The 12199-nt window shown below is 39.5% G+C and overlaps 1 protein-coding gene across 1 annotated transcript in view; it reads right to left on the reverse strand.

Annotated features, from left to right (window-relative positions):
- Positions 1-926: 926 nt before the first annotated feature.
- The window catches only part of LOC109616271, a 44835-nt gene continuing 33562 nt past the window's right edge, over positions 927-12199 (reverse strand). The window contains exons 13-19 of the mRNA XM_034294965.1: positions 10498-10631; positions 10192-10264; positions 7744-7835; positions 6442-6651; positions 5106-5237; positions 4607-4895; positions 927-2179 (exon numbers count right to left, since the gene is read on the reverse strand). Of these exons, the coding sequence (XP_034150856.1) occupies positions 1039-2179; positions 4607-4895; positions 5106-5237; positions 6442-6651; positions 7744-7835; positions 10192-10264; positions 10498-10631 (2071 nt within the window). The 3' untranslated portion in view covers positions 927-1038. The remainder of the gene's footprint in view (positions 2180-4606; positions 4896-5105; positions 5238-6441; positions 6652-7743; positions 7836-10191; positions 10265-10497; positions 10632-12199) is intronic.

A 12199-nucleotide genomic window follows, 5' to 3' on the forward strand; every position in this document is an offset into this window, starting at 1 on the left:
TTTCATTTTAGGCTTCCCATAATGTAGCTACTGAAGGTTGTACCCAGTGAAGTTTTTGTCTATCCTGAACAAATCTTATTTAGCCATTGGCCTTTTTAACAGCTGATTAGCCAATTGTGAATGACATTGATAAATATCTATCAATATAGGTGATGATAACTGAATTTTCATAAAGCAAAAAGATGTGAGAATCGTGTAGCCAGCGTAGTGTTTGTCTATCCTGAACAAATCCTAATCATCCACCAGAACCTTTATTTTAGGCTTCCTATTACATGGCTACTGAAGGTTGTAACTAGCAAAGATTTTGTCTGTCCTGAACAAATCCCGAGGCATAATATGCTTTGAAAGTGAAGGGAGGCAAACGCGGGATCTGTAGTTCCATAGTCCGCATCTCTAACCACTACGCTGTTTAACAAGGGGTAGTCCATCACTTAGGCACTCAGTCAGTAAGAGACATTCACTCTTCTAGGCCGGCTCCATTTATGCGGTCCGGCATAAATGTTTGAATCATTAGCTCAAAACATTAACTGCAGATATTTTTTCGTCATTTGTGCCTCTATTTATGCTAGTAGTACATAAAAAATACATATGGCACATTTAAAACAATACTCCACGCTAATGAATTAAGATTTAACAAGGCAATTTTGGGGCAAATTTCAAAGGGTACACGTTTACATCTGTAAACCAGTGTAGGTATGTGGCCAGAGTGAAATGTTATCCTGTGATCTTGTGAATGAGTAAGTGTCAGGGTCATATGAGCTTTTTGAGGAAAGTTATTTATTTGCAGGGAAGCTCAACCAACGTCTTGTAGTAGAACAAAATCCACATTCCTGTACATTAAAATGTGTTACATAGAGCATATCAATAATGCATACATTTGAGAGTTTTTTAAAATAATACTTATTTCAAGCAGTGGTAGATATTACTATGCTTTAAGCAAAAGTTTATTGGCACATTTTACAAAAATACAAAGGTGCAGCATTATTAGTTTGAGTGTTAAGTGTGTTTAAAGCATTTTGGCATCTGTGCCTAATAGTGTTATCCAATGTACTCTGGTCTCACCACAAAGGTAAATCCATACTGGCCTTCTGGACAAGGGTAGGTCTGGGACACACTGCTGTTAGTAGGGACCTGAGCCATGTGGTTCTTGAAGTCCTGGACGTGAAAGACATACTTACCGTTGCATGTTAGGAGTAGTCGGTTGCTGTAGCGAACACTTTTTGTCTGATCTTGACTGATACTGCTTCTGAGAGAGAAGCTAGCGGTGGGAAAGGAATTACAACTGGAACATTCTTGTTTGCACATGTAGACACCTGCTGACCATGTGATTGGGTTGGTGCCTTTGGTCCGGAATATCACACTATTGTGATTTTGTGTGATCACAGACTTGGACCTGCTGCCATAGCTGCCAAATGGGGGAGGTGGAGGGTTGGAGGAATATCTATAACCCCTAGAGTACTGAGCCTGTTGGTTTTGGTTGAATTCAACTAAACGTTTTTCAAAGTCTTCAATAATTTTTTGTCCGGTTGTTGCTTTGTAGGTTGAATTTATGGTAACGCTCCAGGGCTCAGCAGTGTAGATCCTGGGTTGGTAATCATGCTCTTCATCCTTACTGCCTTTGTGCTTCTTCAGGATGTCAAAGGGTACAGTGTTGAATTGGAAGCCCCTGAGAATGCTGCCACGATAGAGCTCCTCGTGGCTTTTGAAGAGTTCAGAGTTGAACTGCAGGTCATAGAGCTTCTCAGTTGGGATCATTGGGAAGCGAATGTGGCGTAACAGGGCTGCCTGGCTGTTGTTGTCAGTAGATTTAATTTTCTCAGTCATCCAATGCTCCAGCGCTTGCAGGAGGAATCCCTCATCTGGTACAACGAGGTCAGAACGCTGCAAAAAGTCCGTCAGAAAGTCTATTGAGACCTCACTCCAGGCTGGGGATTTGATCAGAGCCTCTGCGTTCCAGGCAAGGTACTGGAGACAGTTCTCCTGGAGCTGCAGGTCCCTGGTCTGGAGAGCGTAGTTGTAAAGAGAGATCTGGGTGTGGAAGGTGGGGTCCTCTGGGAGGAGCACAGTGAAGAGCCTGCCGGTGTCCTGCATCAGCCGCTTCACCCCAAACTCAGAGGCCAACTTGTGGAGGCACTGGGCAGAGGAGACGGTCACATCGATCTTGCGGGTGTAAAGGTACCTATCAATTTAGAAAAAGAACATTATGCAAATCAACTTGTACTCACAATGTTGGTTTACCAGGATAGCTGAGGTGCCCTAAAGATGCATAAATTATGTACAGTTAGCTCCGGAAACAGTTGGACACTGACACAGGTTTTGTTATTTTGGCTGTTTAGCATAATATATTTAAGTTGTAGTTAGATAATGAATACAGGCTTAAAGTGCAGTCTTTCAGCTTTAATTTGAGGGTATTAAAATTCAGATTGGAGGAAGGGTTTAGGAATTACAGCTCTTTAATTTGTAGCCCCCTCTTTTTTAAGGGACCAAAAGTAATTGGACAATAGAATCAAAAGCTGTTTCATACACAGGTGTGGGCTATTCCTTCGTTATTTCTTCATCAAAAGGTAAAAAAGCTGTTTTTTGGAAGCTGTTGCTGTGGACCCACAACATGTGATCAAAAGAGCTCTCAATGCAAGTGAAACAGGCTATCCTTAGGCTGCAAAAAACAACAAACATCAGAGAGATAGCGGGAACATTAGGAATGGCCAAATCAACAGTTCAACAGACATTCTGAGAACAAATGAGCACCCTGGTGAGCTCTGCAACACAAAAAGTCCTTGATGTCCACGGAAGACAACAGTGGTGGATGATCGTAGGATCCTTTCCAAGGTAAAGGAAACCCCCTTCACAACATCCAACCAAGTGAAGAACCCTCTCCAGGAGGTAGACATATCATTATCCAAGTCTACAATGAAGGGAAGACTTCACAAGACCAAATACAGAGGGTTCAACACAAAGTGCAAACCATTCATAAACCTCAAGAACAGTAAGGCCAGATTAGACTTTGCCAAAAAAACATCTAAAAAAGCCATCCCAGTTCTGGAACAGCATTCTTTGGACAGATGACAAAGATCAACCTGTACCAGAATTATGGAAAGAAAAAAGTGTGGAGAAGGCTTGGAACGGCTCATGAGCCAAAGCATACCACATCATCTGTAAAACACGGTGTAGGCAGTGTGATGGCATGGGCATGCATTGCTTTCAATGGCACAGGGTCACTAGTGTTTTTGGTAATGTGGCAGAAGACAGAAGCCGCCAGAGGAATTCTGAAGTGTGTAGGGATATACTGTCTGCTCAGATTCAGCCAATTTCGGCAAAGCTGATTGGACGGCGCTTCACTTTACAGATGGACAATGACCCAAAACATACTGCGAAAGCAACCCTGGAGTTTTTAAGCCAAAGAAGTGGAGTATTCAGCAATGGCTGTGTCAATCACCTGATCTCAACCCAATCAAACATACATTTCACTTGCTGAAGACAAAACTTAAGGCAGAAAGACCCTCGAACAAAAAATAACTGATGACAACTGCAATAAAGGCCTGGCAAAGCATCACAAAGAAGGAAACCCAGCGTTTGGTGATGTCCATGCATTCCAGACACTCAAGCAGTCATTGCCTGCAAGGGATTCTTGACAAAGTATTAAAAATGAACATTTTATTTATGAATGCGTTTATTTGTCCGATTACATTTGAGCCCCTGAACTCTGTATAAAGGGGACTGTATGAAAATGGTTGCAATTCCTAAACGTTTCATACAATGTTTTTGTTTAACAACTTGAGTTAAAGCTGAATGTCTGCACTTCAGTTGCATCTTGGTTGTTTGGATTCAAATGCATTGTGATGGCGTTCAGAGCCAAAATTATGAAAATTGTGTCAGTAAATATTTTCGGACATAAGTGTATATGTCTGTAAGTATCCACCTGTTTCATATACAATTGCCATGACCAAATGTTTCGAGCTACAAACTAGTGAGCTACTTAGAATCTTGAATTTAAAGTAAATAATGCCCTGTATGTTTCTAACAGTACAACCACAGTTAACGGACTGGGGTGATGCAAACTGCCTGCTTCCTCATTCGTGTCATTACATTTAGTGTCTGCACTTTCTTTGGTGAAATATTATCAAGAAAAAGGTATGTGTTTATTTTATTAGCTTAAGGTTTGGACTGGAAACAGAAATTTGCCTGACATCTGTGTGAATATGTTTATCGTATACATAGACCACATGCAACTTAGTGGTTGATGCACATTCTGAATATAATACCTGTATTTCCATTTGACATGTTTCTCTTGTTTTTGTAGACCCACTGAAAATACACATTTAAATGTTTGTGTATTTGTAATTTTGTGGTGGTGACTAAGAAATAATATACTCTGGATATGGAATAATCTGCTTGTTTCTTGTCTGTAGAGGGTCAGACCATTGTTGAGTCAGCTTAAGTTAATAGTGAGTGGGAGTGTTCACAGCAGACCTCTCAGACGGCGCAATACAGCCATTTTCTTTGTCCATATATAGTTAATTTAAACATGAATCAACACCAGACATGTTAAAGCGAAGGAATAAATCAGTGGTTATTTGGTGTTGTGTTCAGGATCATTGACTAGTACCTGAAAAAGCTGGTGATATGGGGGGTACACTCTTGGCCTACATCTATGGAGAAGTTATTGGAGCCATTTGTAGTGTTGTAGCGTGTATAGAGAGAGAGGATCATTTTGTGGGTGCAGATGTTCCTTTCCTCCACCTCCAACTTTCCCTCCCCGTCTCTTTTCCCTGTGGGGCTGCGGACAACGATGTGGAAGTCACAGTTGTCTCCGCGGTCAAACAGCTCACCCAGGTCATCTGACATTCCTAGACGGTGGTCCAGGTTATGAACCGAGTCATCGGTCACATTAGTGCCTGTAATGTACCAGGAACACATGATTAGGACTGTACATAACTAGCAGAAATATGCTGGGTTGATAGTGTATATTGTAGTTTCATCAATTAATTTATTGCACTTTTATTTAAATTGGAAAATGTTATGTTTTGAGCGGGGGACTTAGGGACTTTCGGGAAGGATACAGGGAAAGAAGAGACAAGGAATAAGGGAAAAGTGCAGCAGTGTACCTCTCTTACAAACAACCCCTGCATCCTCTTTGTGGGAACAGTCTGTCAAAGCCCAGCCTTTGAAAGAACAGCTGGACAGGGACTTCTCAGTTCCTTTGCAGTCCATGTCATCCAACCAGATTGATCCCGATCCTTGAATTTACAAATGAGTGGATGAACAAGGAGGAAGAAGAATGGTGTGCATAGACATGCTTAATACTTACAGTATATTATTGTGTAACATTAAAGGTTAGATTATTATTATTTTTTTACAATTGTATTTATCTGCTCGCTTGGCCAACATACTTATCCTCACATTTAAGTGTTTTATTGTTTTCTTTACAGGGCTAAAAGCAGATTATAAAAATGTCCTGTAACTACAGAAATGGTTTGATCCATATGAAATAAACATGCGACTAATAAGTGACGACCACTAGGAGTTGGTTACAGCAGTTATGTGATCTCCATACAGTTATACAGTATTTCCTAATGATCCATTATACTGGCACCTCCTCTTTCTAAGAATATGTTTATTGCTCAACATTTTCAGACTAGAGACAGGCTGTAAATCACACGGGATGAGCACGAACTGTAAAATCCCTAATTCTGTAGCATGGACAGTTTATGGCGAGAAGGAAATTAAAGACTACAGGACAAGCCAGCTAGGTTAGTTTGTTTTTACTGGTGCTCCTGGACAATCTGGAAATCACTGCTTATTTAACAACATTTCAAACACCTATCCATTATCTCTTAGCTACATATGTGCTTAAGGGCCAGGGTAGGATATTAGATTCAGCCACAGGCTTGTTTTAGCAGGCATAGATTGTCAAGGGGCAGGAAATTAATAATAATAACAACAAATAATAAAGTGTACACTAGTAATTTAGCAAAACTAAGACCAAAAAGAGACTGTATTTAGGAGTAACACAGGTTTCATACCTTGACATTGAAACACGACCATATGGTGACATATGATATTTAATAGGTAATAGTTTTAACAGTTTGTAAAAATTCAACGTATATGTGAATTCTTGTTGAATTGGTGATGCCGACTACTGGCTTAGGGCTACAGTACGTTATAACTGAGGGTTTATATGGCATTCAGTTAGTGGCCTGACTTCTATTTCTTCACTGCCACCTGATGGCTGATTCTTGAAGTACAGAGCTTTTTTATTAGGTTTATCTGTTATCCTAACCCAACAGAAACAGAAAAAAGCAAGTACATAAAGAACTTCCCAATTTAACTCAGTTTTGGACAATGTTCTTTCTTTGTAGATATGATCCAGGTTGTCTCTTACTGTTTCAACCTGTTCTTCCATTTGGTGCCTAATGAACGTGACCCTTGTAGAACACTCACCCTCTCCATACGTCCCTCCAGTGACAGCAGATATGGCACCAGGGAACTTCAGCTGACGACACACCACCTGAGCCTCGGCCAGGTCCCAGCCGTCATCACAGATGGTCCCCCATTTTCCCTCATGGTACACCTCCACTCGACCCTCTGACTCCTGGTTACCCCCCACCAGCCTCACCTTGCCCTCCTGTGGCGGCTCTGTTGAGGACTTACCTGTGCCCGCAGAGAGGGCAGGTTATTACAAATTAGTCTGTAAAATGACCTACAAGCCTCAAATTACAAAAGTCATGCAGTTTATCCTGTTTGTTGACATTTATACAACCCGATTCCAAAAAAGTTGGGACACTGTACAAATTGTGAGTAAAAAAGGAATGGAATAATTTACAAATCTCATAAACATATATTTAATTCACAATAGAATATAGATAACATATCGAATGTTGAAAGTGAGTCATTTTGTAATGTCATGCCAAATATTGGCTCATTTTGGATTTCATGAGAGCTACATATTCCAAAAAAGTTGGGACAGGTAGCAATAAGAGGCCGGAAAAGTTAAATGTAGAGATAAGGAACAGCTGGAGGACCAATTTGCAGCTTATTATGTCAATTGGCAACATGATTGGGTATAAAAAGAGCCTCTCAGAGTGGCAGTGTCTCTCAGAAGTCAAGATGGGCAGAGGATCACCAATTCCCCCAATGCTGCAGCGAAAAATAGTGGAGCAATATCAGAAAGGAGTTTCTCAGAGAAAAATTGCAAAAAGTTTGAAGTTATTATCATCTTCTTTATAAAAAGAAGAGGGGATACCACACAGTAAAACATGGCCTTGTCCCAACTTTTTTGAGATGTGTTGATGCCATGAAATTTAAAATCAACTTATTTTTCCCTTAAAGTGATACATTTTCTGAGTTTAAACATTTGATATGTCATCTATGTTGTATTCTGAATAAAATATTGAAATCATTGCATTCTGTTTTTATCCACAATTATACAGTGTCCCAACTTTTTTTGAATCGGGTTTGTATTTACAAGTACAGGTCAAAGCATGAATCACCTTTTTAATCAGGAACTTAAAGAAAGCATTACATTAACAGACATTTATAGATCAATGGGAATGTCTACTGTAAACCTTAAATCATATCAGTGATCCTACAACATTGTCAGCTACAACATAACATGACTCATCATAATGTATTGTATTGTGCCAACTGAACCTAGAATGGTCCCAGGTCTGTTTATGCCGAATGGTTATGGCCCATGGCATTATAATGATTATTGGAGTACAAACCACGCAAAATAAAACTCACTGAATAGATTCCATGTTGTAGAGTCCAGTCCAGGGGCATGGAGAAGCAACAGCAGCCATAGAGAAGTTATTCCACGCATCAGCATTTTCACCAGTCAGCTTGGGAAATGGACAGATGAGCAACAGAATAAAGACTTCTGTATTGTATTGAGTAATCATACCAAATGTAAGTACCAGTAATTCATATAACAGAAAATTCATTTGAACATACCCTGAAAATACAGGAAAAGGTGGGCTGTAAGATTCACGAAAATATATTATGTGTGATTTACACAAATGTGTTTTGTTTCTCCTCTCAACACGATTTTGTTGCATGCATATTCATTTATTCTGGAGCAAAATCAGATTTACTAGTTTGAATCATGTTAGAGGGAGTAAGAAACAATTTACTTAACTGATGATTGCACTGTAAACCTTATAGTAGTTGTTACTGCAATTTATTGTAGTTGAACTTGATGTTAGTGAAATTTTGCTAATGGCTTACAATGTGACATTGACTTTTGCTCAGTTCCATTAAGTTTAAAATTAAATATTTCGAGGAATGCTCTAATGCAGGTTGGTATTTTGACATTTTTATATATTTTTAATGCAATTCAGATTCAACTTAAGTAAAATCAAACATTTATTTTTATATAAACATATTTTTCTCTTATATGTATTTGTTTTGCACCTGCTACTGAAATTATTAATATATTACACAATTTGTTTAAGCTTCTACAACTTAAATCTGGACCCTGTTGAACATAATTGGTTTGAGTAATGACAAAGAAAAGTTTATATAACTACCTGTACTCCATGATATACCCTACTATACAAAATTTTTGTTTCTAAGTGACCCCAAACTTTTGAACGGTAGTGTATTTGAGTAATATAATCATAAATAGAAGTAGTCGTTCAGGTATAGGCGATGATAAACCAAGAAAACTGAAAATAGAATTGTGTTTATCTTACATATTTCATTCATGAGGATAGATGTGCACACTAACATTTAGTGTAATAAAAACACGTTTTTATCATCCTATATCATATCATAGCAAACACACTGACATACTGTTACATGCATCGCAAAAAGCTAAAGGTAATGTAGCTCTAGGTGTTTCAATTGATATTGACACACTGATTCTCAAATGTCTTACCAATTGGTGTCTGGCTGTGTGTCCGTTGGTTCTTGTAAAATCTCTGTGAAACTACACTGCTTATATAACAACAGGGGTACGTGGATGTGCTATGTCATCAAGTGTGCATTTTGCAACTGGATTCTCAAAGTTTCGTTTACTCTGAAATCACTAAAGGAATGAGCCAAAACCTGATTTTGTTTAACGGGGTAAATTTGGTTTTATGTTTGATATTACCAAACCCATCTCAGGTGTTTGTTTCCAAAAAGCTCTATTATGATCTCATCTGACCATAGAACTCGGTCCCAGTAATTGTTCCAGTAACATTTGGAAATAAGTAGTTGCTCGAGATTGTTGTTTGATGACAGCAAATAACCTTTTATGGCAATCCTCCCAAACAACGTGTGGTTATGTAGGTGGTGTCTGATCGTAGTTTTGAAGACTTTCTGACATCAAGTCCCAAATAATGTCTGCAATTCTGGATCTGTGATCCTTGGAGATTCTTTGGCCACTCAAACCATCGTCCTCACAGTGTGTGGGATCTACAGTATATAGACCCATTCCCTCTTCCAGGCCAATTGTTAGCATCCCCAGTCACTTTAAACTTCTTAATTATTGCCCTGATTGTGGAAATAGGCATTTTAAACTGTTGAGCTAGTTTCTTATTTCGTTTTTTTGTTTTTGCTCATTATTACCAATGGGGTATTAACAAATATTAGTGGAGGGCACTGTATATACATATAAGTGAAAAGGGAAGAATATTTCATGATGAAACCCTCATATTTAACGCCAGCGAAGAAATGGGGTAGTGAAATCGAATCTGCAAGTTTAGTTTATTGTGAAATGACTAAGTGAGCAAGTAAAAACTTGACTTTGTTTAAGTTTGATGCCAATATCCCAACCTGAAAAGATAAAACACTGACTAATTGAAGACTAATCAAGAACTTGGTCTAAACAATTGTGCCTGGCAGTGCTATTCGATGTATTCTGGTCTCACCACTGTGGAATCTGAGCATTAACAATTACAATATGTACGTTTCATTGTAGGTGAATGTGCCTAGATAATGAGAACAACAGAAACATCTCTGTTTAGACTATCTCTCTGTAGGTTGTGCTCTGATAACCACAGGAATGTTTGCATTGACCATTTGGCATGGGAGTTACTGTCTTGGAAACCTGATCTTTGCTAGGTAGACACACCCTAACCGACATTACATTGATAAGAATATGGAACGTTCACCAAATGACATCTGTGCTGCAATTTTCTTGATTCTATATTATTTCAACACTAAATGAAACCGCCAATTTCTAACACCACAAAGTTAAATCCATACTGGCCTTTAGGACAAGGGTAGGTCAGGGACACACTGCTGTTAGTAGGGACCTGGGCCATGTTGTTCTTGAAATCTAAAACATGTGACAAGAACTTGCCATCACATGTTAGGAGCAGTCGGTTGCTGTAGCGAACAATGTTGGTCTGATTTGGGAGGAGGCGACTTTGGAGAGAGAGACTGGCAGTGGGAAAGGAAGTACATGAGTAACATTCTTGTTGGTTCATAAATATGTTGGCTGACCATATAATTGGGTTGGTGCCTTTGGTCTGGAATATCACACTATTGTGATTTGGTGTGGTGAATGACTTTCTCCTGCTATATCCTCCACCTCCAACTTTCCCTCCCCGTCTCTGTTCCCTGTGGGGCTGCGGACAACGATGTGGAAGTCACAGTTGTCTCCGCGGTCAAACAGCTCACCCAGGTCATCTGACAGGCCTAGACTGTGGTCCAGGTTATGAACTGTGTTACTGGTCACATCTGTGCCTGTACAGTATGAGGAAGAAATGAGGATGATTAAGACTGTACAGAATTAGTAGAAATATTAATGGCTTAGTGTTTTTTGTTGAATGTATAATTATTATCACCCACTGTTCTAAAAATTATCCATCAGGCATCAGAGGGCAGGTTAGCAGTACAGGTCTGTGACAACTGCGCCCTCTGCTGCTTCACCTCCCCCTGCAGCGGACGGGCTCCAGCATTCGACGTCACCGGCTTTCTGACACCACCGTCCATCTCATTATGCATTTCACCTGTGTCCCGTTTAGCGCACCTGTTCCTCATCCTCATCATTCCCCCCAGTATATATGTTCCCTCTGCTCCCCCTGTCTTTGTGTGTAATTGTCTCTGTATGCCAAAAGAGCTGGGTCACGCTTTGTAAACATATTAAAAGACTGTGGCCTTTACGCCGTTCTCCTGCTCCTCCTTGTTCCGCCCTCAAAGCCATGACAAGGTCAATCAAAACCAGCACCTGTTTATGGCTTATATAGTGTATTTTAGCTTCAGTGTAGAGAATTATATAAAAATGCACTCTGTTTTTACACATATCTCATTTGATATGATACCATATGTTATGTCCTGTAAAAATAAATGAATAAATAATTATCACATACAATTATGTGATATGATACTAGAATGCATCTTTAAATCATTCCATCCATCCATCCATCATCTTCCGCTTATCCGGGGCCGGGTCTTTAAATCATTAATTCATGAATTGGCCCTTTTGTTTAAAAGGAAAATAATGTTGTGTCTATTTCTTTTTTTAAATCTGTTTCTCCCTGAGTATTAGTGTTAGATAGATCTGTGGTAGAGCCTTGGTCAGACTGGCCTCCTGACACCCAAGGTGAATTCTTCAACAACTGCAATCCCTTCAACTCATCTTCTCAAAACATCAGTGGAAATCAGGGCGACCATTGCAGACAAAAGACCTTCAGATCTTTCACCAATGTGAACACATTTTTGAATAGGTGTATGAACTTTTGAGATGGATAGAAAGAAAGAAAAGGCATGGAATAGGGGAACATGTGTTTGAGATCCTCAGTGAGGTGCGGCAGTGTACCTGTCCCACAAACCACCCCTGCATCCTCTCTGTGGGAACAGTCTGTCAATCCCCAGCCTTTGAAAGAACAGTCAGTCAAGGACCTCTCAGTTCCTTTGCAGTCCAAGTCATCCAGCCAGATTGATCCTGATCCTTGGATAGGAGAAGTAAGAATAATTAGGTGCAGAAATATACGATATACTACAATGTTATGTATAAAAAGCCATAGTTGAGTCTTTTCGGACCGACTGCAATTCCCCAAAATCATGTTCTATTTTTCCCTCCAGAATTTACAGATTTGTAACACATATCTATTCCTCATATAAACGCTTTTAAGTGACTAGTGTGTGATGTGGCTGAATGTTGATTTCAGATGCAGTTACTGGCGTGAATCAGTTATTGTGTCCGCTGCCTCCTTGTGGCAAACTCATGTAACTAAAAGTCAGGGTTTACTCCTTACTTTATTCCTTT

The sequence above is a fragment of the Esox lucius genome, chromosome 11 (assembly GCF_011004845.1).
Source record: "Esox lucius isolate fEsoLuc1 chromosome 11, fEsoLuc1.pri, whole genome shotgun sequence".
Classification (NCBI taxonomy): domain Eukaryota; kingdom Metazoa; phylum Chordata; class Actinopteri; order Esociformes; family Esocidae; genus Esox; species Esox lucius.